Source organism: Podarcis vaucheri (assembly GCF_965113315.1).
Source record: "Podarcis vaucheri genome assembly, chromosome: 2".
NCBI classification, from domain to species: domain Eukaryota; kingdom Metazoa; phylum Chordata; class Lepidosauria; order Squamata; family Lacertidae; genus Podarcis; species Podarcis vaucheri.
Window position 1 is genome coordinate 2,177,795 of NC_138760.1, and position 25,469 is coordinate 2,203,263.

The 25,469-nt window shown below is 48.3% G+C and overlaps 1 protein-coding gene and 2 long non-coding RNA genes across 14 annotated transcripts in view; 2 read left to right on the plus strand and 1 right to left on the minus strand.

Moving 5' to 3' along the window:
* Positions 1–25,469, plus strand: part of HDAC7 (histone deacetylase 7) — a 201,963-nt gene that overhangs the window by 151,726 nt on the left and 24,768 nt on the right. For 11 of the 12 annotated variants that reach the window (XR_014215629.1, XM_082207916.1, XM_082207917.1 and 8 more), the window contains 12 exons: positions 7,311–7,413; positions 10,209–10,324; positions 11,248–11,370; positions 12,715–12,824; positions 14,189–14,311; positions 15,043–15,226; positions 16,729–16,940; positions 18,108–18,305; positions 19,846–20,071; positions 20,683–20,816; positions 23,763–23,883; positions 24,051–24,100. Coding sequence is in view for 11 of the 12 variants with exons in the window: in XM_082207916.1 (XP_082064042.1) it covers positions 7,311–7,413; positions 10,209–10,324; positions 11,248–11,370; positions 12,715–12,824; positions 14,189–14,311; positions 15,043–15,226; positions 16,729–16,940; positions 18,108–18,305; positions 19,846–20,071; positions 20,683–20,816; positions 23,763–23,883; positions 24,051–24,100 (1,700 nt within the window). In the remaining variant the exon portion in view is untranslated. Of the gene's footprint in view, positions 1–7,310; positions 7,414–9,474; positions 9,540–10,036; positions 10,101–10,208; positions 10,325–11,247; positions 11,371–12,714; positions 12,825–14,188; positions 14,312–15,042; positions 15,227–16,728; positions 16,941–18,107; positions 18,306–19,845; positions 20,072–20,682; positions 20,817–23,762; positions 23,884–24,050; positions 24,101–25,469 lie in introns of those variants that run through there. The other variant, XM_082207913.1, reaches the window with a different exon arrangement.
* On the minus strand, positions 7,291–24,833 carry LOC309524529. The gene is made up of 3 exons (XR_014215972.1): positions 24,782–24,833; positions 21,973–22,038; positions 7,291–7,378 (listed from the first exon to the last, which is right to left on the minus strand). It is a non-coding gene; the product is annotated as an uncharacterized lncRNA (long non-coding RNA).
* On the plus strand, positions 20,823–23,754 carry LOC309524546. Its single transcript, XR_014215994.1, has 3 exons — positions 20,823–21,348; positions 21,532–22,681; positions 22,732–23,754. It is a non-coding gene; the product is annotated as an uncharacterized lncRNA (long non-coding RNA).

A 25,469-nucleotide genomic window follows, 5' to 3' on the forward strand; every position in this document is an offset into this window, starting at 1 on the left:
AGAGACGTCTGATATGCTTTTGAATGAAAACTCAACACACTGTTAATTCAGTAGCAGATACAATTCTAAACACAGGATGCATAACAATAGTATGAATCCAGTTTGCCCACCCCCTGCAAAAAAAATAAATCAAATCAACATTCTCTTTTGCAGATAAATGTCCCAAACACGAAATACCAGTAAGTGGTAAGGTGCAAATACCCATAGAAGTAAAAGGAGAGCTTTCACAAATCCTTAACCATATGTGAAAGATGTTATTGTGCTGACAGCAAAACATAAATTCAGTATCTACTGAAACTATAAAGACTCAACAGATTTAAAGCATGAGTATTACATTCACTCTCAGTAGTATCTCATGCCTATGAAGTAAAAAAATGGTAAAGGACCCTTGGAGGGTTAAGTCCAGTCAAACTTGACTATGGGGTTGCAGCACTCATCTTGCTTTCAGGCTGAGGGAGCTGGCGTTTGCCTGCAGACATCTTTCCAGGTCATGTGGCCAGCATGACTAAACCATGATGGAAACAAGAGTGCATGAAAATGCCATTTACCTTCCCACCACAGCGGTACCTATTTTTCTACTAGCAGTGGCGTGCTTTCGAACTGCTGGGTTGGCAGAAACTGGGACAGAGCAACAGGAGCTCACCCCATCGTGGGGCTTTGAACTGCCAACCTTCTGATTGGCAAGCCCAAGAGGCTCAGTGGTTTAGTGCCTATGAAAGCTAATGGTGCAATCAGAGGTTGGATCCTGACGGTGTTAGTTGCACTTTCCATTGAAACCAATGATTATTCAGACATGACCAACTTTTCACATTGACTTCAGTGAGACCTGAGTGTAATCAGCTTTGTTTGGATGCAGCTACTGCTTCTTTAAGTTACCACAGTACTCCTTATTGTTTTCATTGTGACATACCATAAATTGTCAAAAAGAATCACAAGGCAATTTGGAAGGCTTTAACATAATGTTGTGTGAGGTTGTTTTTTTTTGGGGGGGGGAGACCCTCAGCACATTGGATGTAGGTTTCTGTCCCCCTCCTCATTTACTTGTGTTGGGATCTAACTGACCCCATTTCCCTTTTCATTAACCCCTTAAATGTAAGCATACACATCCAAAGCAGGGAGAAGTGAAACACCTCAAAAATTAACCCCCTTAAAAATTGAAAGAACTAATGAAATATGAAATTCCTACAGGTGGGTGGGAATTTTAGATCCTTTGTATAATCCGTGGGGTTAAGCTGCAACTACAAATGCAGAGGAAGGTTAAACCAGGAAACGGGGAAATGAAAAATAAGCAAACCGCCCTCCTTTTCCTCCAGTGTTGTTTTTCTCAGACCCTCCTATCGCTAATTCCATCTCTTCCTGTTTGCCTGGCATGCAGGAGTCATGATAAGGCTGCCTGAACATTGCGCTAGATGTCTGCTGCTTCCCCCCACCTTTTTTAACGTATGGATATTGTAACAGAGCAAAAATCCCACAAGAGTTGAGAAACTTGCCTGCTTTGGCAATAGTCGTTTGCTGCCTGCAGTGATGATGTGAGGCAGATATAGCTCCCATCTGTGCTGTGGTACTCCAGCATCACAGAGCTTGCCTAGGAACAGGTGTGGGTGTGTCAGTGCAGGACAAAATTGGAAGAGGCTTCACGGCATCCAAAAATGTTTGCTGGCTGAGTGCCCCCCCACCTCTTTGGCCACTAACAGATGCAGTTTTGTAAGATGCAGGACATTTCCATGTAACCAGCATGTTCCATTGGGCACATTCGTCATTCGTCAGGGATGTAGATGGACCAGTCAAACCTAAGCTTCTTCAGCAAGGTGATAAGGGAGCCGAAAGGGTGAACTTGCTCCCCCAAAATCATCAGTAAGAAAACACTCATTGTGTTTTGAACCAAGTTGCTTCTCAACAGCAGGTATTAAAAACAGTGGGAAGAGTGGTCTCTTCATCAGTCACCCTTAAGCAACCATTAAGAAAAGCACAGAATTCAGAGGCTCCATAGATCCCTGCACACATGAATTCTCATGCTCCTGGGAAGGGCCATAGCTCAGTGGTAGACTTCATGCTTTGTGTGCAGAAGATCCCAGATTCAATCCCAAACACCTCCAGGTGGGGGGTGGGGTGGGGGAGACAGACATTAGACTTTGTCAGACCTTTGCTGAGCTCTTGGAGAGTACGGGCATTAAATGTGTCACTGGTGGTCATGACAGTGCTATTTGTTTATTTTATAGCAAGAACAGGAGTAATGATTTCCTTTGGGACCACATCACAGGGAAAGGGGAGATTTAACCCTTTCCTCCACAACTTCAATCGCAATGGCAACCCCTCTGTGTACTGCAATTAGTGATAGGGGGAAAGCTTCCATTGGTCCTAAAGGGACCTTTTCCCATTGCCCATTCTGTGTACTGCTGCTCCATGTGGTGAACTATGGGAACTACAGCTTAGAGTAGTAAGTATTCCTTGGTAGTAAGTATTCTAAGGATCAGGACCGGCCCTGCCCACCGTGGCTGGCCTTTGGGCAGTTCTAGACAGGAAGAAGGCCTATAAAAGGCTTCCTGTTTCGACTCGGGAGCTGCCAAAGAAGTAAAGCCTTTGGTTCTGAGTGTGCTGTGTCCTTCTGCCCCTCGGTTTACAGCCCCCGTCTTGATACAAGAGCACAGCGCACAGGACGGTGCCCAGCCTTCTCCATCCTGGTCCCTGCCAGCTCTTTCAGACTACAGCTCCCATCATCACTGATCACTGGCCATGCTGGCTACAGCTGATGGGTGTCATAATCCAAAACATCAGAAGAGCACCAGCCTGCGGAGACCTGGCTTAGTCTATGACACATGTTAAATGTGGGAGCACAGGAGAAATGGGTGACCAGAGCTCAGCATCCTGCTAGGCACCTGCTGTTCTTAGCTCAGTCAGCACCTTCCTGGAGCACTTTGTCTTCCTGCCTGCACTTCCCTCGTGGCATGTAGTGGTCCAGGCGATACAAGCAATCATGGGGCAGGCTGATGCTCGATGAAATAGGGTGTGTCAAAGTGTGTACTTGAGCAGTGTGGCAGCCCTCCATGAAGCACAGCAGTGCAAGGAAATAAATAAGCTGTGTAACTCGCCCTCGTTGCCCCGAGACAGGATATCCTATGTCTCAAGCATTCCTGGCAGATGCCTACCCAACTGTGCCATGAAACTGCCCAGCCAAGAGATTCTATAGCTTCCTCCATTTGGTGATTTACTCCATTGCTGGACTACTTTAGCTCACGACTGCTGTGTTCCTGGAATGGCACAATGGCCACTTCCCATGGCTTTCTCCTGTGATGTTCCAGTGAAGAAGGAATCCTGGAATCATGGGATGAGGTAGATCATGGCTCTCAGGTTTGGAGGTTCGGAGCTGCTGCCATGGGTAGTACCCACGTGCTGCACCCATCCCACATGATTCCCAGCTTCCCAAACTGTGTAGGATCAAGACCCAAGAAGAAGCAACCACATCACTCCAGAAATGTGTGAACCAGGCTGAAGAGCAGCCTAGTAGCAGAGAAAACTGCATGGGTTGGGTTCTGGAATCTCCTTGCTAGGCAGGTTTGGGAGCCTACCTGCAGGAATGCTTTAGCCCAGGAGCAGAGAACATGTGGCACTCCAGATGCTGCTGGACTAGAACTCCCATCATCCTTGTCCATGCTTGCTAGGGCTGATGGGAGATAGAGTTGAACAAAATCTGGAGGGCCAAAGATCCACAGTCCCTGCTTTTGATACAGAATATCAGAGTTAACTGGGACAAACTACATGTCCCATTTGATGACTCACATCTTGGTGATTCACCTCCACAGTTGTGCTGCTGGCCAAGGTAGGGAGCTAGTGGCAGTTCTTAATCTTTAGCCTGGTTGTATCTTCCTGTAAGTCTGACTCCAGCTTCTTTGCATCCCCGGTGGGTGGAATGAACAATTCGCCCCATGCACTTTCTGGCATCCTTCAAAGGACTGGCCCGTAATTCTCTTTTGGGGGCTGCATTCTCTGGGGGGCAGGGCTGATCTGTCAGGGGCTGCATGCTGGTGCTCCATTTTGTCTCTTTCTGCTACCCATCCTCTGCTCTTTGCCACTCACATGAAATTTCACCCAAGGGCCACATGAAGCCCACTCCCTGCTGTAATTCAGTGTAACTGGATGCCGTGCGTTGCCAGTAGTGTGGAAAAGGCCATGAGGGGCAGCACTCCTGTATTTATCCTGTATTTTATTCTGTGAGCTGCCTGGAGATCTTATGATGAAGGGTGGTCTATAAATCAAATAAATCAATAAATTAATAAAAATAAGCTGAAGTGAGTGTATAGATGGGGCTGTGAGCTGACCAGCAGGACTATTCAGAAGCAGATGGATGAGTTTGGTGGTTGATCAGGAAAAGAAACTGGTGGATGGCCCTGCCGCAGTAGCCAGCTAATTTAGGTCTCTCGCATTTCTAACATATTTAGGTGGTTCATGTCAGTAGCAACCAGGGGCACCCAATTTCTCTAACTGCTGATGGCATTGGTCCCCATATGTTAACCCTTCCTGCCATCTAGCGTCCAGCTCTAGAGCTGCACCTTCCCTGTTTCACGGGTTTCTGTTTTCCCTTCCTTCAAATCACCTGTTGTTTGAAGCTTCTTCTCCCTTAGTCTCAGCCCATGTGATGCACTGCTTAATGGTCCAAGTGAGCTGTGTTGCTCTTGCATTGTAAGTGTGTTCAACCCCACAGATTCTAAATTGGAGAGCAGCTGCATCTCCCACCATTTCCTAGAATACGTCTTCATGTGCATTGTGGTAGCCAAGTATCATCAGGAGAGAAAGCTTCTAAGGTCTGGAGCCTGCACGATTTGAACATTGTAATCTCAAATGTTTTTCAGACCAAGGAGTGACTCAGAAAGTTACACCCAGCTGTTGTTGTTTTCAGATAATAACACTCAAAGCAGCCCTGCAGATCATAGGATCTGCATAAGATCCTGAGATTTTTCAAAATTAGAACAATGGGCTGGCTTGCACCCGTTTCTTCCTGGATAGATAAAACTCTCCTATTTTATTTTTATTTATTAAATTTATATACCTGGGGGTCTGGTGTTTGTGTGTGTGCATCATACACAGCATAAATTATAGTAGAGAAAGAAAAATACACATTGTAGAGTCCAATTCTATATGTTGCTACTCAGAAAGAAGTCCCACTGAGTTGGCATAGGGTTGCCGCCATCACATTGTATTAATAAAAAGCATTTGGTAGTGATAGTATAGGTAGATGAAAGGATACAATATCAATCTGAAATCCCTGTCTTTAGCTGAGGATGGCAGACTTACTCTATTGTAAATGGAATTTCTTATCTAGTGGGGCTGTAATGTTCTTGCACTGATTATTTTTTTAAAAAATGTAACTTTACAAAATCCATACATGCCACTCATTTCACAACCACCATTGTGAGCTGGGTCGGTAATGCACCTGTTTTACACATAGAGAACTGAGGCTGAGAGGGTGACCTAGGCAGTCCTTGGCTAAGAGGAATGTGAACTTCAGCCCCTTGGCCCAAGGCCCATCCATAGCACTCTGTTGGGGTGGTTTTATAGTGATTGGAAGCAGCCTACTTTCTGGCTTGCACTCACACCTCTTGGGTCTGCTGAGAGACACCCCTGGGAATTCCTCTCAGTCACTTCCCATGCTGTGTCAGCACTTTGGAGGTGGTGCTGTGCCCCAGAATGGCACAGCATAGTTCTGATACTGGAAACAGCAAGCTGGTTCTTGGGGAGACACAGGAAGGGTGGCCTCATCCGAGTTCTGAGCGTGTTTTCCCTTAAAGCAGTGTTTCTCAAACTTCGGTCCCCAGCTGTTGTTGGACCACAACTGCCATCATCTCTGACCACTAGTCCTGCTAGCCAGTGCTCCCCCCCCCCCCGGTACTCAAGAGTATGCAGTGCCGACACCTCATTTTTGTTGTTAAATTTGTGACACTTACTGTAACAACTTCACGATGAGTACCAGCACCCATTTTTCTAGAAAACAAGCATTGCTGCTAGCTAGGGATGATGGGAGTTGTAGTCAGCTGGGACCCGAATTTGGAAAACATTGCCTTAAGAACATAAAGAAAAGTCCGACCCTTCTAGTCCAACATTTCATTCTCACAGTATCCAACCCGATGCCTGTAGGAAACCTGCAAGCAATTCTACATAACATAAAAGTGCTCTTAAGGTGCATGTGAGAGTGTGTGCTTTCATCCTGCTCCTTGATCTCTCATACGTGTTCATAGAGAAGCAGCACAGCTCTTGCTGTGCCTCCCACAAACCTGCACTTCTTTGAGCAGTGATGATCAAAGCAGGGTAGCTCCTGCACACAGCTGGCAACTCTTCTCTCTGATCATTATGATGTGCAAAGTAGGCATCTCTGCAGCTCTAGGTCAGAGTGCCCCCCTTCTGCCCCCAATGCCACACCACCTGGAGCCATGCAATGAACAGTTGAGGGCTGTGAGGAGCTTGACCCTTATTCTGCTGGGCCCCACAGCCAATCAGGGAGCAGGGTGGCTTTGCATTTGAGAAAAGGCCAAAGCTTTTGGAGCTTCTTACTGGCGGGGGGGGGTTCATGGGAGACACGGTGGAAAGTTTTGTGAATGGTGAGGATACGGAGGGGGCGGGATTGTGGTACAAGCTGGGGCCATTCAATGAAGGAGGTTATCAGAAATTGGTTTGGACAAAGCTGCTGCTGAGTGGTGGAGCCCATGCTGTGCAAGGAGAAGATCTCGAGTCCAGTCAATGGCATCTCCAGGTAGAACCAGAATAGGATGGTTCACCTTTGGCCATCCCAATGTGGCTGGACTACAAACTCTCCCTGACCATTGACCATGCTGGCTGGGGCTGATGGGAATTGGAGTCTAACAACATCCAGAGGTGGGCATCCTTGGTATATATACAATACTGTGGTGGGTGGGCCCATTGGTCTGAGTTGAATTAAGATGACTTCCTATGACAAAGAGAAAAAACTTGGTGCGTTGCTAACTTTTGCAACTTACTATCACCACATTATGAGGATTAAAGGGGGGAACTTTTGCCTTCATGTCCTACCAAATGTCTCTTTTGACAAGTGAGAATGGCAAGCTGCTTCTTTTAAAGCACACACTCTTCTTAAGTGAATCCATTCTTTAATTAGTTATTGAAAAGTGTTAGCATGCATTTTGAGTTTAATCAAATTCCCAGTGATTTGCTACCAGTGGGTTGATACAGCTTCAGGGGCTGTGGCTTTTGCTGAAAGGAGCTGAAGCCTAATTCTGATGGGTGGCAGGTGCTCTGAGCTGTGCCTCGGTGGCATCGTCTCATGATGATTTTTTGCTCAACAGGTGCTGTAGCGAGTATGGTTGTGAAACAGAAGCTGGCCGAGGTCATCCTGAAGAAACAGCAGGCCGCTCTGGAAAGGACCAATGCACCAGTCATTACATACAGGTGATCTGGTTGTAGATGCATACGGGTCAATACATACATGTATGCTGGCTGTGTCCTATGCCAGGTCTCAGTTCTTGTTAAAGCCCAAACCCCAAAGAATGTAAAACAGAAATGGCTTGGCTATTGATCTCCAGCTGGTTGGATTGATTTTATACCCTGGGTTTCACCCAGATTTATTCAGATGTGAGCGCCCTTGATTTACACCATTTTCACACACAGCATATGCTCATATCATTTTCTGCACCCATACTATGAACATTAAACCTCCATTGGCTAGAATGGACATTCTGGATGAAGAAGACAATCCTGCATGCTCCTGGTCCTTGGGCAAGGCCCAGTGAACAAAAGCCACATTCAGGCTCTGTTCTGTGTTTAAGCAGCTTGTGGACAGTGTGTGTTCTACGCCCTTCTTGAGCTGCTCCACCCTGACCTTCCCACGGTTGGGAACCCTGAATTATCAGAGTTCCCAGTCACGAGGAATAATCTTAAAAAATCCGCTTCAGAGCTCCCTGCTCAAGCAGAGAAGTCAGAGGGTAGAGAGTGGGGCTGGTGCACATGCCCATATGCTGCCCCCCAACACAAGTTGCTTAAATATAGTGGTTGTGATGCCTTAATAGGGCTGTATTTCCACGTAAATATGCATAGGATCCTGCTTCATATCTTGGTTCCGTGTTATTTTTCATGCACTTGGTTTTACATCTCCATAATCCTCCACCTGCTTTCTGTGGGTGTTTGGTGTGCTGGCAAAACTGAGCCAGTTCACACACCCCTGGGATCATGATTAGCCTGTCTGGCATTACACCTCCCACCTCCTGTGCTTTGGCTCTTGGCACACCATTGCCTTGCCTGGGCACATCTCCAGTGACCTGCTTTCACTTCTATTCTTACACCCTGTGACAGAGTAGTTGGCCCATTTACATTCCCAGCATTCAGGGTTATGTCACAAAAGAAGTGCTGGCCATATACATGCATACATACCCTGTGACTGCCTGTCATTTCTCATGCTTCTGGTCAGGAAGGTTCATGTGGAAAAAGGACTTCTGCTCCTTCTGATCTGATCTTGCCCATGGACACCATCAGAAACATCCATCCTATTCCACTCATCCCAAATATTTTCTTTTTAAAATGTTTTATTTTTTGGAACGGGGGTACCAGGGTTTATGGGGTGGGTATTGCCTGCTTTTCTGTTTTGTTTTGGGGTGTTCATAGATGTGTTGCCTCTTGCCAGCACCACCAGTTTTTCTTTGGTGAAAGGAGCGTTATATGGTGCCCACAACAGTTGCTTAGTCTGGAGACACATTTCCAGATGTATCTCCAGACCCAAAAAGAAGGGGGGGGTGCTGTGCTAGCTGCTCTCCACATCTGGAAGAAAGAAAACCTGTAGTAGCCCGTCAACCTGATGTCCTCCAGATGTTTTGGATTACAACGCCATCAGTTCCAGCCAGCATGGCCAGTGGTCACAGATGATGGGAGTTGTAGTCCAGCAACATCTAGAAGCCACCAGGTTGGAGAAGGCTGCTCTGCCGGTGGTTGGGTGGCAGGACTCAGGGGGCAGACGTACTTAAGTTTTATGCATGCTAGTGCAGGAGTAATCCTCTTGAACTCAGTGGGCTTTCATCCTGAGTCCAGCTGCAAAGATCCCTGTAGTGCTTTTTCTAAGTGCTCAAAGTCAGCCTTAGCAACAGTCCTGTAAGACAGACCAGTATTCTCATCTCCTTGTTGCAAGTGAAGGGCTGAGGCTGAGAGATAGTGGCTAAGCATGAAGAAGCACTGTTGTTTGGAAGTGAGTTTAAAGTGGTGTGATAGAAGTACCGTTGCTGATGTCATCCACACAAATCTCTTTTCCCCACTTCCTTCTCCAGTCAAACATGTTTGACAGGCTTTCAGAATGCACTGCCCAAACCTGCAAGACCTGTTTACCCTCCAAACCGATAAAGTCATGTCAGCCAAGTTTTTCACAAGAGCATGATGTCATAACTAGAAAGAACGCTGAAAAATTCTGCATAATTTAATTTGGTCTTCCATTCTGTAGTGCTCCGTGACGTTGCGTCTAAAGCTTTTAAGTCAGAGAGAATGTGTGGAAGGTTTTGGTTTGGGATGATAGAAGTATGGGAATTGAGTCAAAGGTCACTGACCTATGTCCCAAGTAGGTCTAATAAATCTGAGGCACTGATCACATGGAGAGCCCTAAACCACCCAGCTTTCACATCTCAAATAGAATGTCATTCGTTTGCACAGAAGTATGAAAGTGTAAGCCAGCCTTAGCCAACATAGTGCCCATCAGTCCCTGCCAGTGTTGGCTGGGGATGATGGGAGTTGAAGTCCAAATAGACTGGTATGTGACAAGTTGGTGAAGGCTGTTGTAAGTCATTGGGAATAAGACCCGTTTTGACTGCCACTTCCCATGCAATGTCGTTGGAGATAGGAAGGAAGAGTGCTGTGTCTGAAGTGTCCTTTCTTGGCTGCAAGAGTGACATTAGCTGCTCCTGGATGGATGAACTTTGCAAGAGGAGGGACACACACACACGACCCAAGCTCAGTGGTAGAGAAAACACTTTGTATACAAAAGGTGATACCTCAATCCCCAGCATCTCCGGCTCTGAGGGGTATAAATACTTTAGAAGTAAATGTGCAATACCAGATTTGACACAGCAACTGTCTGTCTCCAGCCATAGTTCACAGCTGAGGTGAGATTTGAAGTGCAGACTTCCTCCCTGGTTGCTCATTCCCTTAACCACAATGTGGCTCAGGTCAAACCAAGTCAGCAGCAAAGCTCTCTCTTCTCCTCCATGCAGATCTTTGGAACCGATGGAACATGAAGGCCCATCCAACCCTGCCCTCCCCAGTTTCTTCCCTCCTGTCTCCAACAGCTCCGGAGACTCCCCAGAGCACTTTCCACTGAGGAAAACAGGTGAGGAGGAAGAGCAGTGTCAGAGAGCATTTTTGTGGGGTTTGCCAGGTGAACCAGGGAGGGGCAAGGAGGACAGGGCTGCCAGCCTTGGTCTGATCTGCAGAAACCTGGTTTTCCTGACCTGGAGAGGAATGTGATCAACGGCTTATCTGTGAGACACATGGCTGCTGGGTTAATCATTCAATCATTCATATTTTTGTCTGCTGCTTTTCCACACACACAAACAGATTATGCTCAAAGTGGCTTACAAAGAAGAAAACAGGGCTGTACAAAAACAATGTCATAATTAGGGAGACTCAAGGGTAACAGGCAGGAAGCATTAGAGAAATTCTAGCTGCATTGGAAGTATAGAACAATCGGGGGAAAGCCTGGAAGATGTGGGTGCACCAGCAACTTTTCATGCAGTCTCATGCAGGCTAGCTTCAGAGGGGGAGATGAGGAGCAGGGCCTCGCCACCACCTCTGCTGAGAGGGCAGATCCTTTGGCCTCCTCACCCCTTCAGTCTAGTAGTAATGATAAGGGTGATGACAGTAAGAACTGTAGAGATAGAAGGGACCCCAAGGGTCATCTAGTTCAGCCCCTGCAATGCAGGAATCTCAACTAAAGCATCCATGAAAGATGACCATCCGATGTGAGATGAGATGAGAAATGGGATTGTTCTGTGTGCAGATGTTGCCTATCACCATTATTCATTCAATTCCACCTTATGGCATACATTTGGATTCTCTGCCTCAGGGACTAGCAGAGGTCCTGAGTTTTGGGCTGGCCTTGCATCTTCCCCATTGTGGAGTTGGGGAGGTTCTCATCCCCAACGCTTCTGCTGAGCCTGCCTTGCCAGAGCAAAGACTCACTGGGCAGTGCACTTCCTGACCTCCAGCTGTCAAATATGGTGGTTCTCACTTTCTTTCCTGAATTTGCTACAGCGTCTGAACCCAACCTGAAGTTGCGCTACAAGACAAAGAAGACTGGCGAGCGGCGCAAAAACCCACTGACGCGCAAGGAGAGTGCACCCCCTTCCTTGAAGAGGCGCCCGGCAGAAGCCATTGGTAAGAGTCTGGTGGGTGTGGTCTTGCTATGGAGCATCCATTGCCATGAGGATGCTCCGGGGTTCCAAGGATTTCCTGGTTCAGAGGATTAACTGTCTTTGTTGGGAATGCAACAGGACCATAGTTTGTGATGCAGCTGATCTAAGAATGAGCTTATTTGTGAGGAAGCCCACATTCAGTCAGCTGAGATGAGCCCATTTGAAGCAGAGGTCTGGGGAGCTTGTTCACCCCAAGCTTAGCTTCCCCCTTTGTTTCAGTGCCAGTGAATATGGGAGCTCCTGATACTTCCACTGTGTGTAGCTGACGGGTCACAAGCTATGCAGGCTTGCCTTACAACAGTCCAGTGTGGTTGTGGTCAGAGTTATCCAGTATGCACAAATAATGAGTGTGGATCCTGGTGTTGCTCATAAGGGAGAAGTATCAAATTTATTATTATTTATTAAATTTAATTATTATTTATTGGAGTTATTCCCTGCCCCTTTCGTCCAAGGATCACAGGGTGGTTTACGATATGACAACACAAAAGTATACAACATAGTAACAAGCAAAAACAATAACCCCCACAACACAGTTATTTTTATTTATTAAATGAAAAGCTCAGCGGAACCCGAAAGATGGCAAAAGTGCCCCCCATAAGAAAATAATCCTGTAAGGCAGGGGGGAACCTAAAGAAAAAAACACCCCAAGGAGGACTGAGCTATGAAATACTGTTGGGGTTTGGGCGCAAACCTGGGAATCTGGGACAGAATGAAGTATTCTGGGAAAAGAAATGGCTTATAAGATGGAAAGGTTGTGTACTTCATGCGGCTGGGTAGAGGTATCACATATCATGTGCATCTGTTTGGACGGGGGAATGACACTTCCTGAATTTATACTGTTCTGGTTAAAACAATTTTACTTGTTTGATAATTGTAACTCTTCCACATTTTTATAATTGCATACCATATTGTCATAACCCACCCTGGGACGGTATGATAAAAGGTGAGTAAGAAATCTTAAAAATAAACAAAATAGAACCTGCTTAACTTCATGGTGAACCTGCATGATTGGTTCACCTGTGTGGCATGAACCAAGGATGAGAAACCTGTCCCCCTCCAAGTACCACTCCCATCATCGCTGACCATTGGGCATGCTGGCTGGGGCTGATGGGAGCTGAGAGTCACACAACGTCTGGTGGACCACAGGTTCCCCATACCTGATCATGACTGCATCCAAGACTTACGGCATTCCTCCAGTAATCCTCAAGTTTCCCGTGGCTGTGTACCTGAGCATTCTCTTTCCCCTTCCTTTGCTTGTCCTGGTCTTGCTGTAGACAAAGCCGTGCATGTTCTTTCTCACCTGCAGATTCATCTCCCAGCAGCAGCAGCACCCCAGTGTCTGGGTGCAGTTCACCCAATGACAGCCTGGTGCCAGAGCACGGAGCCCTACCGGCCGCGCCAGGACTTGCACAAGAGGTATGGACCCTGTAGGACTGGAGACTTGGGTTGATCCCCATGGAGTCTGTGATTGGTCCTGTGGGATCAGTAAGCCAAGAAAACCTGCAGGAAGAGCAGGTTTCTTAGGCCTGCTCTGCACCCACCCACCTACCCAACACTGGCTTCCACCTACCAGGATCACACAAAGAGGCAGTTGTGTCTTGTAACACCCAAACACCTTTCCACCTGCCTTTTGATCATTTTAATTCTAGTAAGAATGGCTCCGTTTCACTCCCTCGTCAGCCTCTTCTCCCCACACAAAAGCTTCCAATCTTCTCTAAGTTTTACTACATTCACCCGATAATTGAGGGTTATTTGCACTACGATTTGGCAAATTTTGAGTCCATTGCAAAAAATGTCCTTTTCACCACTGTGCCTCTTCCAGCAGGCCCATTTGCTAAGCTGTTTTTTCTGTCTGGTTTTATCTACTGCTTTTTCCTTTCTTCTTCTTCTTCTTCTTCTTCTTCTTCTTCTTCTTCTCCTCCTCCTCCTCCTCCTCCTCCTCCTCCTCCTCCTCCTCCTTCTCCTCCTCCTTCTCCTCCTCTTGAAGAGGGGCCATAACTCAGTTGCTGAGCATATATTTAAAAGCAGAAGGCCTCACATTCAGTCCCCTGCATCTTTAGGCAGGGAGGGGCAAAGAGTCCCTGCCTGAAACCCAGCAAAGCCCCTGCCTTTCAGCTGTAGAATTGTAGACAATACTGAGTTATGTAGACCAACCTGTGGTGCGACTCCATTTAAGGCAGTTTCCTATGTTAATAAGTTATTGCCAATGGTATTTTTGTGGTTGTAGAGGCCTTTCTTAGAAAATTGGGGCAGAAAGGTGTAAATATGTCAACTTTCTTCTGCTTTTGTGACACCAAAGTGGTTGAAAAGTGGAGAGTTGGAAAGTGAGTGAATGTGTTGCTGTACACATTCCCATTGGATACACAGTTGGATACACATTCCCATACGCAAACATGTCATTGTGCAGATCCCGTCTCTTTTGCTGGTTCTCCTTTGTAATATGTGGCGGAATCAGGGTGAACAGGCATCAATGGGTGGACTCGAGATTCAAACAAGATCAAAGCCAGGATCTGCCAGCAACGTCTGCTGAGGATCTCCTGCAGACGGAGGATTCTGGGAAGTGTTCTCACAGGCACACGTGATTTATGCAGATGGGAAGGTCTGTCAGAGGGTCTACATAACCTGAGCAGATCTCACAGAATCCTCTCTGCCACGCAGTGGTTCTATGGCAGAAGAGCAACAATGGAGTTGCTTGGTGACAGCTCATGCATCCTCTTGAGCCCAGAAGCTTGAAAGTCACTGAAGCTGGTTGATTCTCCCACCCACTGTCTTTAATGCAGACACCCCTTGCTCAGCGCCTGAGAATGCAGGAGAGCTCGTTGGCTCAGTTTGCTCTTCAGACCACTGGCTCCCTCCCAGCACTCACCCTTGGACTTCCGACCACTTCTGCAGCGTCTGCCAGGGTAGGTCTAGAGGGGCTTTGCCGAGGGGACAAGCATGATAGAAGCTTCTGGAGTCATCTGGGTTGGTTGCAGTGGGAAACAGAAAGCTGAGCTAGATGGTCTGTAGCTCAGCGGTAGAGCATCTCCCTTGCATGCAGAAGGTTCAGTCCCTGGCATCTCCAGGCTGGGGGAGGAGGAAACCCTGCCTGAATCCCTGGTTAGCTGCTGCTGGTCAGTGCAGACAAGGCTGAGCTAGATGGACCAATGGTTAAATCAGCTTGCTGTGTTCCTCTCTAGGCCTTGGCCTGATCTAGCAGGGCTCTTCTCCTGTGTACCTGGGACCGTTTCTAGAGTACCAGGCATTGTCAAGGGGCAAGGGATCTGGGGGTGGTATTCTGCTGTGGTTTACTCAGAGTAGACCCACTGAAACCAGTGGGCATGAGTAAGTTAGGCCCATTGATTTTAGCTGAGGGCTGGACTGGATGCCCCTCGGGCTCTCTTCCAACTCTACAGTTCTCTGAGTAGCAAACTCTGATTCTCTCCTGAAGAAAAGCTTCAGTGACATTTTTATTTTTATGGGGCAGAATCTCCTTGCTTCCCTCTGCAATCTCCTTTCTGCCCACCCCCTGATCTGAATTAATCCCTCGTACCTCACCTGTTTCGCACCCACCTCATCGCTTTGAGAACTTTGTGACCAGGTCAGGGCTCAGGGAGGTGCTCTTGATCCACCGTCTCCAATTCTCTCTCTGTAGGGCGATGGAGATCACCGGACACACCCAGGCCTTGCTCACAAGGTGCCTGTCCTGACTAGCACTCATGCGCCCGTTTTCCTGCCAACCAGCTTGGAGCAACATGAGCCTGGGAACCCACTGTCCACTCGGCTGCAGCCTGTTATAATCTTGGAGCCCTCTCTCCCCCATTCTCCTCTTGTGACAGGTGCGTACCAGCCCCTCACATTGGGGCAATAGGGCAGGGAAGGGTCTTCTTAATAAGATACTGGTGTGTGTTTGCATAGACAAAAGAGAACTGTGTTCAGTATTCCTCAAAGGGTAATTGAAGATGAGCAAGATGCGAGGGAGAAAAAAAATAGCACAGCATGATGGGTTTTGTAGTGTTTATAGCAGGTTCTGTAGCAGCAGAGGGATTCTTGGGAGAAGAATGCTCTAGGCTGATAACGTTCATACTGAACAAGCAGGTAATATATATGTTTTTGCACTTGTCAGTTCCTCATTTTGCTGCTTTGATGATCACCACAAATACCACAATAACCATCATGCTATGTCCTTCATTGTTCCCCTTACATCTTGGCCTTTGGACAAGATTGTGCCACAAAACCCTATGTAATTAAATGCCATGCAGAGAGGCAGCTCACACTGCATTATTGCAAGAACATTTGTTTTGGTTGCCCCACACGACATCTTAGGGGAAGGAGGAAGAAGAGGAACTGTGGTCCCCGCTTAAGTGTTCTCTCTGTTAGTTTCTGTTTGCCACTGAGCAGTGCTTTGGAGTCACAAGACTCTGTTTACAGTCCACACATTCCATACTGTTGGAAGTCTCATGGGAGACGGGAGACAGATGTGACGTTGCTGGTTTCCTGTTCCTTTGTCCCTTTGTTCCTTTGTTCCAGTTGCTCTCTGCTCTCACAGAGAGAGGATGTATTTTTCTTTGCTGTCTGCGTAGTTGGAAATAAAACTCCTAGCATGTAGCTCATACTATCTCATCCTTCCGCATGCTGCTGGAAACTCTGCTGAATGGGGGTTGTGCCTGGAGCCTTATCAGAGGCTCAGGTCGTCCATCACGTCGAGGGCGATTCCGTAGGACTCGGCCGGAGGAGGATGAGCTTTTATCAGCTCGGTCAAACGGAGATCCCAACACTCTCATGCAGCTCCTTCCCTCTGCCCCATACATAGAATGAAGGGAAGAGGAGAACATCATGGGCGGGTTTTCCAGACTAACCTTGCAGCGTCTGAATTCTGCCGCCCCAGCTAGCCACCTGTGTTACTGACAGCTGTGAATGTGCCTCACTCATCACTGCTTCTCTAGATTTTTAAAGCAGCAGATAGAAGCAGATTTCTGGCATTAAAAAAAAATAATAATCTAAGGATTTTGCTCCTTCCCAGTTTGGAGTAGGTTATCAGAACAGAATTCAGGAATTTGTTCTTGTTTTTTCTTCCATTCTTTTTTTTATTATTATTGCAGCCTGTGATGAGTGAGGCAGACAAAAGCCCCTTCCAGGCCACTTTGACATTTCTAAGTGATGCTTAACTCACTTTGCTGCATTTCCTTCCCGCTTGTGCTGTGAACACAGAGCCTGCTTTAGCTGGAAATGTACACTGGGCTTTTAACATTTCCCTCTCCCACTTTCCCACCTATGGAAACAATACTGACAAGCGATGTATTCCAGATTATATTCTTAGCTTCTCTTCTTTCCTTTGCAGTTCCAGGACTGGGAACAGTCCCTTTCCACTTCAGCCGCTCCCAGCTGCTTCCCCCAGAGCGATTGCCGATGCCTACGCCCCACAAGCCCTTGGGAAGGACACGCTCGGAGCCTCTGCCGTCCAGCCCCAGAGCTGTCCAGCAACAGCTGGCCTACCAGCAGCACCATGCGCTCTTCCTGGAGAGGCTGAAGCAGCAGACCCAGCTGGGCAAGGCAGGCACTTCTCTGGTCTCCTCCAGATGGGGAAGGGCCGGGTTCAGTCGTGAAGAAGGGCTGGGAATGGGCCCTGCCAGAAACCTGGGAGAATCGCTGCCAGTCATACATATACACATGCACGCATTTGTATGCTGCCTTTCCACAGTTACAACCATGCTCAAGGTGCCTAGCATAATTGCAAATGTAACAAAAGTAGCCCTAACTAATACAAGACATCAAAAAGTACACAATTTCCACATAAATCATAACATCTAAAATAAAGTTACAAACAAAATTAATGTCAATAACCCTCTAAACAATCCTCCGGCCCAAGAGTCATCCAGCAGCCTCAGCTTCTGCAGCCGGAGTCAGTCTGGGTCCTGCCCTCCAAGGCCAGGTGGAAAAAGGCCTGCAAGGCAGGCAGCAGATCTCCCAGGACTCACAGCCAAGATCAGTGTGGACAATGCTGAGCTAGGTGGAGTGCTGGTCCCACTTCATATAAAGCAGCTCTCTGTGTCCCTGTGTTGAGGGGCCACTGACATAAACAACCTCTAGGCAGCATTCCTTGTGTGTTGGTGTGGTAATGCAATGCAGGGGGCATGCTGTAACCCCAGCATCCAAAGTTCTGTTTTCGTCTTGGCTGTGAGTCCTGGAAGACCTGCTCTCTGCCTTGTAGGCTTTTCCCCCCCTGACCTGGGAGGAAACGGACCTGACTGACTCCAGCTACAAAAGCTGAGGCTGCAGAACAAACTCTTGGGCTGGGGGATTGCTTAGGGGGCTTATTGTGGGGAGGGGGTGGTTGCTGTTGATTTTTGTATCTTTACTTTGGATTTTATGATTTATGTGCAAATTGTTTACGTGCAAATTGTTGGTTGTGTGCTTGTTGACGTTTTGTTTATGAGTACTTTGCTGTGTAATTTTTAATATATTGCAAGCCGCCTTGAGCATCATTTTAACTTTGGAAAGGCAGCATACAAATAAAATGATTAATTCCCTCGTCTAACAAGCTCTTGAGGAAAGGTGCCTGGCCATTCATTGGTATGCAAGGCATTTCAGATACAGGATGCAGAATAGGAAAACACAGCCCAACTGCCTATGTTTGCAGAGCCAGTGATGGTTGTGGGGCTGGTTATTTTGAGCCTGCGTAGCCCAGATTTACTCGGTCTTCTCTCCCTCCCACCCCAGCGCATGGCCAAGTCCAGTGAGAAACCTCGGCTGCAGCAGATCCCCTCCTCAGAAGACATGGAGGCAGAGGCAGGAGAAGATCCGAGCGACCTGGCCCAGGCCCAGGCGGAGCCTTTGCCAGCAGGGGGAGGCAGCAGCAAAGAGACAGAAGGTCGCTCCCGGTTGGGTCAGCCTCAGGAGGAGCATGTCCTTCAGAAGGTACTGGAAGAGAGCAAAAGGGACACACGGATAGGGGGACACACACACTATGCTTTCTGCATTTCAAAATGCTAGGTCCCAATCCTCAGGTTTGGGAAGATCCATAGCTCATTGGCTGAGCATCAGGTTTGCATGCAGAAGGTCCCCCTGCCTGCTCAGTCCCCAACATCTCAGCTATAAAGGCTGGGAGAGAACCCTGCCTGAAAGAGATGGTGTTGAGCCGCTGCCGACCCGTGTAGACGGTACTGAGCTGGATGGACCAATGCTCCCACTCCGCATAAGTCAGCTCCCTGGGTTATTGCTCCCAGCACCCTACAGCTTAGTTGAGATTCCTGCACTGCAGGGAGTTGGACTAGACGACCCTCAGGGTCCCTTCCAGCTCTACAATTCTGTGACTCTGGTCCTTTTTAAATGTTCCTGATTCCGCCACGTAAGTCCATACATGCAGGAAACAGCAGTGATCTTTGGCTAATAGAAAATATTTAGTGGCCTCTCTTTAAGCTTCCTGACTCCAAGGGGCCAGGAGTTACCCCTTTTCCCCTGAGGTAATTTTCTGCTTAACACCTTTTTCCTTCCAAATGTTTTCTCAAAGTGCCTAAAGCCCTTCCTGTCTCAAAAACCCAGATTCTTTAGCCCAGTTTGCCAAATGGGATACACCAACATTAGAATACTACTGCAAAATAAAAACTCCTAATTAAAAATGTGAACACATACGCTATCTATGCATATGTACTGTCTTTTTCGCCCTATAGGGCGCACCGGCCCATAGGGTGCACTTATTTTTTTTGGGGGGGGGGAAATAAAGAAAAAAAATTATTTCCCCCCCGAGCCCCAAAGAGCAAAGAAGCCATGACAGTGAGCAGGATGGATCCCGCTAGCTGTCCTGGCTTCGTTTTTAGCCTCAGGGCTGGGGGTCTGGGAGTGAAGGCGAGGTTGCGCTCAACCTCGCCATCGCTCCCAGAGCTTGCGGGGCTGGCGGCGGGGGAAGCCCAAGCTTCCCCTGAGCCCAGCCCCCAGAACGGGTCCGGGAGCAATGGCGAGGTTGCATAACCTCGACATTGCTCCCGGAGCTTGCTTGCCCCATCCCCAGCCCCCAGAACAGGCTGTTGCCCGCAAGCCTCATACCCTGAACAAGGGCAAATGCAACAAGTCGTTGGTGACCTCCACAGATCCACATTCCCAAGAGGAAGAAATAGAAACAAATTCATAAAAGCACACTATGGTTCTCTAAAAACAAGAGAGAAAACACTTCCACAACACTCACAAACCAGCAAAATAGGGTGATGGTGTTTCTGTGCTCCATCAGTATAACTAGACCCCGGTACCCCAGAAACACTTTCCTGGGCCAGCCTCTGCTTTTGGTGAACCAAAGGGACTCTGCCTATGCAGGGAAGAGGCACTAGAGGGCAGCAGCTACCCAGGTGTGAACTCCGCGTCGCTCTGAAGGCAGGTACCCCCGCAGCTGCGCTTCAAGAGGAGTAGCAGAGGACATGAGGGGGTTCCCTGTTTGACATGGTGCCTCTCTTAATTCGGTCAACAGGCCCAGTACGTCTGGGAGCAGCAACAGCGCATGCAGCAGCAGCAGCTGCTGCGGAGGCATCCTGACTCCCTGCTTGTCTCGGCAAGCCGCGGCTCCCACCGGCCGCTCTCCAGAGCTCATTCGTCACCTGCCCCTGCCACTGCATCCCACCTGAGCCAGGACACATCTTCCAAGGCAATCCCTTTGCCGGTGCAAGAGCAGTCGAACAAGCCACGCTTCACCACAGGTAATGCAACAGCTTTCACACACAAACCAAGGACTCCCTACAAGAGGAGTGGGAACGCGTGGCCCTCCAGGTGCCTTTGGACTCAGCTCCCATCAGCCCCAGCCAACATGGCCCAATGGTCAGGGGAGAGGGTACTTGTAACCACTGCTTCGGTGTTGTTGTTTTCCGCATTAGCAGCACTGAAGTGACTTCTCTGGGGCTTTGTATATGGCGGTCCTGTGCTGCCCAGGCGACAAGACCACAGGGGAAGTCCCCACCTCACTGAGGGTTTGAGACCCATTGGCTCCCCTCACCTGGCTTACCGGGCCAGTTGAAGCCATTCCCAGGATTGTGACCACTGTCACATGCTGACAGCTTCTAGGAGCCACAGGTGGGAGCTGAGTGCAGGATGGGAAGCAAAGGTGGACAGAAGAACCAGGACATGTTCCCCACCAGAGAGTTTATTTACATTAGTAAATATTGCAGTTCCTGATTCCACACCTGCAGTCCATACTGGAAGAGCTGTGCCACATGGTTTCTGTATGCTCGAGTTGGTTTTCCAGTGCTCACCAAGCCCAGAGAGAGTTGCAGCTTTGTGAGTGACCTGGGTGCTGCTTTTCTTTTCGTTGCAGGCATCGTGTATGACTCCGTCATGTTGAAACACCAGTGCTCGTGTGGGGACAACAGCAACCACCCTGAACATGCTGGCCGCATCCAGAGCATCTGGTCTCGCCTGCAAGAACGTGGCCTACGCAGTCAGTGTGAGGTAGGAGGCAGTGCAGGTCCAGGGTAATGACGGGAGGGTTTTCATCAAAGACTGTTTTACTGTGGCTTTGGAAGTCTGAGATGGGAAGCTTGCACGAAATCGGCATACATGCACACCCTCCAAATTCTGTGTTCTGAACACTTTCTTCAAACAAAGCATCCAGTGATATATTTGCTTGGCTTTTCATAATATATTCTGCTTCCTTTTCATTTTTAGCTCATTGGGATACCTTTATCTATGCAAGGAAGGAGGTGGCAGAGAGGAGTAGAAGAAAGGGAATTTTCTGCACCACAAGTACTAGAGTTGAAACATATAATTTGTCACAGTGCCTATTAACTCCTCTTATGACCAGTATTTTTACTTTTGGCACATCTGGGAGCAGGGCACCTCTCTTATCTTTGGATGAAGGTGCCACTTGTGTTCCAAGTGGTTAGAAAATTTAGAGTAACTGTTCTTGAAGCTATAGCCAGGAAACACCACTGGTTGCCTGTTGCACTTTCAGATGCTCATAGAAGACCACGGTGAAAGTACCGTATTTTTTGCACCATAACACTCACTTTTTTCCTCCTAAAAAGTAAGGGGAAATGTCTGTGCGTGTTATGGAGGGAATGCCTACGGGTGGCATGCCTATGGATTTTCCTCCTCTAAAAACTACATGCGTGTTATGGTCGGGTGCGTGTTATAGAGCGAAAAATACGGTAATAAGATGATGAAGAGCGAGGAGTGTGTGTGTGTTTTCAAGTTTCTATTGTATGCTGAAGAAGTAACCCCCTTTCCAGTTTAAATTGAAAGAGAGAAGAGACTTCCACCTTCAGTCGTGCATGTGGCTGCAGTAGAAACTTCAAAGACACGCTGGACGCGTGCTCAGCTCTCCCCACTAATCTCATGTGGCTTTATTAGCTCATGGTCCCAACAAAGAAATGCATCTGTTGAGTTTAATTTGGCAGCTGCTTAATCATGCCTTCGTATGGAGGCTGAGAAGTCTGGAAACAGGACAGAGCACAGAGAACCAGCAAACCCAAATTGTGATTGTCATCTCAACAAGGTGCATTTCTAAACTGTAAACATAAATGCATTTTATATCAATTCAGCAAGCGTTGCCAACTTTTTACCAGCCTTTGTAGCTCTGCATTTAACAGCCGCTTAATCTGCATACCTTTACAGGTGATATCTCTACACTGTGAAAAGCTTCTTCACCTTCTGATTTCTTCATATCTAGCCACTGTGTAAGACACAGGAGAAGGCTCAGCCACTTCTTTTCCTGATCATTTGTCCATCCTCCAGTTTTTAACCCAAAATAAGCTCAGGAATTGTAGTTTGGTGAGAGTGATGAGAATTCTCCAGTAGAGATCTGTAGCCTCCCACACAGAACTACATTTCCCAATGTGGTTTAGTGGTTAGAGTGTTGGACTAGGACCTGGCAGACCAGGGTTCAAATCTCCACTCAGTCATGCAGCTCACTGGGTGACCTTGGGCCAATCACTGTCTCTTAGCCTAACCTACCCCAAAGGGTTGTTGTGAGGATAAAATGGAGAGGGGGTGGAACTATGTATGTCACCACCTTGAACTCCTTGGAGAAAAGGTGGGGGCCAACTACTAAATAAAATCTATAGGGGCCTGGCATGATTAGCGTTTTTTAAAGTGAGCTTTTATTAGTTTAAACTTTTATAAAGGTAAAGGGACCCCTGACCATTAGGTCCAGTTGCGGACAACTCTGGGGTTGCGGCGCTCATCTCGCTTTATTAGCCAAGGGAGCCCTTTTATAGAATGGGCCAAAAAACAAGCTGCAAAATAAAAAAGTGTGTATTTTCCTGAATCTACCCTCTTCCTCCCCGATTCCCCAACAAGCCTGTGTTTGAGTGTGTGTGAGAGACGGGGGGGGGGGGGAGAGAGAGAGAGAGAGAGAGAGAGAGAGAGAGAGAGAGAGATAACACTATAAGAGGAGAGGAAAGGAGGAAAGTTTTTGAGGCCCTCAACCCAAGAAGAAAGGCAGAAAAACCTGCTCTTCACAGAGAAACAATCATAGGACAACAGGGACCCTGGATCCCCAGTGCTCTCCTTGTTCCCTTCCCCACCCATGCTATCTGACAGCCCTTATTCTAACCAGTGACTAAGATGCCCTTCAGAAAAGAACAGTAAAACAATGCATATTTCCACAGTTAAAATGTTTGTTCCCCAGCGTGCACGTAAAATAATTATGAGTGTCGCAGGATGGCCTTGTTAATTCAAAAGTTGTTGACTCACTGAGCAGCAAAGCATTCTCAGGCTCTGTAAATCCTATCCTGCAAGTGAACACTGCCACATTTTCTGAAGACGCCCGCTTTGCAGATGCTGGGCAGATGTGTGTTTCACCAAAGCCTTCACACATTTTTGGGAAATTTATGAGCAGCCATTTTTCTTTTGGAACAATTGGATTCCCTGTGTAGATCCTTTTTCTTTGCTCCTCTCTTTACCTGGCAACTGCAAGGCAGGCTTTAGAACGGTCCGGGAAACCTCAGGTCTGGGTGCCAAACATACCTCCCACTTAAGAATCAAACATGACTGGCTCAGTCATTCTGAGGTTGCTAGGCAATGGCAGTTTACTTTTTCCATGCCTTTGAACCAGGGGAAAAACATCTAGCCAAGGTTGAAACATGGTGGCATCTTGGCAGGTGAAGTGGCAGCAGAAGAGGAGGACTTAAGAACTCATTGAGTGTGGGGAGGCAGCTGGGAAGAGCCTGAGATGAAGAACAAGGCCAGCCAAGCCTCTCTTTTTTGGCACGCTGCTCATTTGAACAGCGCTTGCATGTGGAAAAATTCCCCTCCATAGATTGTGCCCCTTGCGTCAGAACCACCTAGACTTCTGCTCTGATTAGCACTCCAGATCTTCTTCCTTGGGGGACCTCTTTGCCTGCCGCTGGCCCTTGTGCTCTCTTGACTTAATACAGCCACTTGTTTCTCTGCCAGTGTCTGCGGGGGCGCAAGGCCACTCTGGAGGAGCTGCAGTCCGTCCACACGGAGCGCCATGTGCTGCTGTACGGCACCAACCCCCTCAGCCGCCTGAAGCTGGACAACGGGAAGCTAGCAGGTAGGAGCCAAGGCATGCCACCCCTCGCCCCCAAGCCAAGGCTGAGAGGAAACAAAGAGGCCTGTAGTCAGACGTTGTGCTCCAAACTGATGTTTTACAATGCACTTATGCACATAAAATGCTCATCTACACCCTCAGTCCCTTTCTTCTTCTCTTTTCTCTCACAGGAATCCTTTCCCAGCGGATGTTTGTCATGCTCCCCTGTGGTGGGGTTGGGGTAAGCTTCTTCCCTGTCAAACCAGATTCTTCTCAAACCTTGCCTCGCCCAGTGAGGGGCTCTCCCTTCTGAAGTCAGCTTGTGTGCTAGGCTGGCACAAAATGGAGGAGGCATTCAACTGGGATACACGCGGGTGGGTGGGTGTCGGGGGACAGCTTGAAAGTTTAAGTCGCAGTGACTTCTGGCCTGCAGCCTAGCTACCCCTCCCTGGGATAGGCAATGATGTAAGCAAGAGTGGCCAGTGGGGATTGGAAGGGGGTGACAGTGGGGGGGACCTATGCTTCACCTATGCACTGGCTCCTCATTGCATCCACACGGCGCCATCCTCCCCTGTCTCCTCTCCCCGCCAGCTGTTCCTTGATGCAACATCAGTGCAGGCAAGAGGAGGATATGACTAAGGGGGTGATGCAATCCTTAGGCTCTGTCAAAGGAATGGGGGATATATATTCCTGCCCTGTTCTTTCTCATTCTGGCTGTCCCTGTCTCTGACTACAGAGGATCAAGAGTCCTTCCCCAGCCCTTCTTATGTGGCTGCCCGCCACTCCCAGCCCCCCTTGCTCACCAGCAAGCTTTCCTCACCAAGAAGCTCTTGCTTTGAGGAGGCCTCGCTCTGGCTCAAGGGAACAGGCCAGTGAAGAGAACCCCCTTCCCTTGGGCTTCTCTTTGTGCCCAGCCACTTACCTCCTTCTTCCTGCGCCTGCCGTGGACCTCTTTCCTGGCTGGGGTGGGAGGGGGGGGCTTTGGTAAAGTGCCCCCTAAACCATCCCACAGAGAGTCATATGGCCTCCACCCCAACCGGAATCCCCCCTGGTGTGTTCTGGCTCCAGCACTGTGCCTTGGCAGCATCTTGCCACCGGATAAAGCAGGTTCCAGTAAGCCTTTGCTACACACAGACAGGGTTCACCAGAACATTGTGAGGTCACAATGACATTGTTGGTGACGCCAGATCAGAAAAGAGCTGCCTCTGGGCATCTGCAACAGGGCCTGGTGATCACCCCGTAATCCATATGCAGAGCCTGAAGATATCCAGAACACCAGCCAGAGCTTTTGGTGGGATCTGGGTGGATGTCCTGATTCAGCCAAAACATTTCTGAAGCCGGACCAAGAGGATCAGCCCCTCCTAGACAAGGCTCCCTTCCATATGCTCTCCCCATCGCCACCTCACTGCCAGCACCGGTAGGGTGACTGAGCGCAGAAAAGGACAGGCTCCCCAGAACTTGGTGCTCCCCAGAACTTAGTGCAGAAGAAGGCATTTCACCAGATATCATTCACCTGACATGCTACTCCTGGTGAAGCTCTGGCTTCTACACAGCAATTGCCCATTTTTTCAGCGGGCCACCCTGCTTCAAAGGCCTGCTTCTCACTAAAG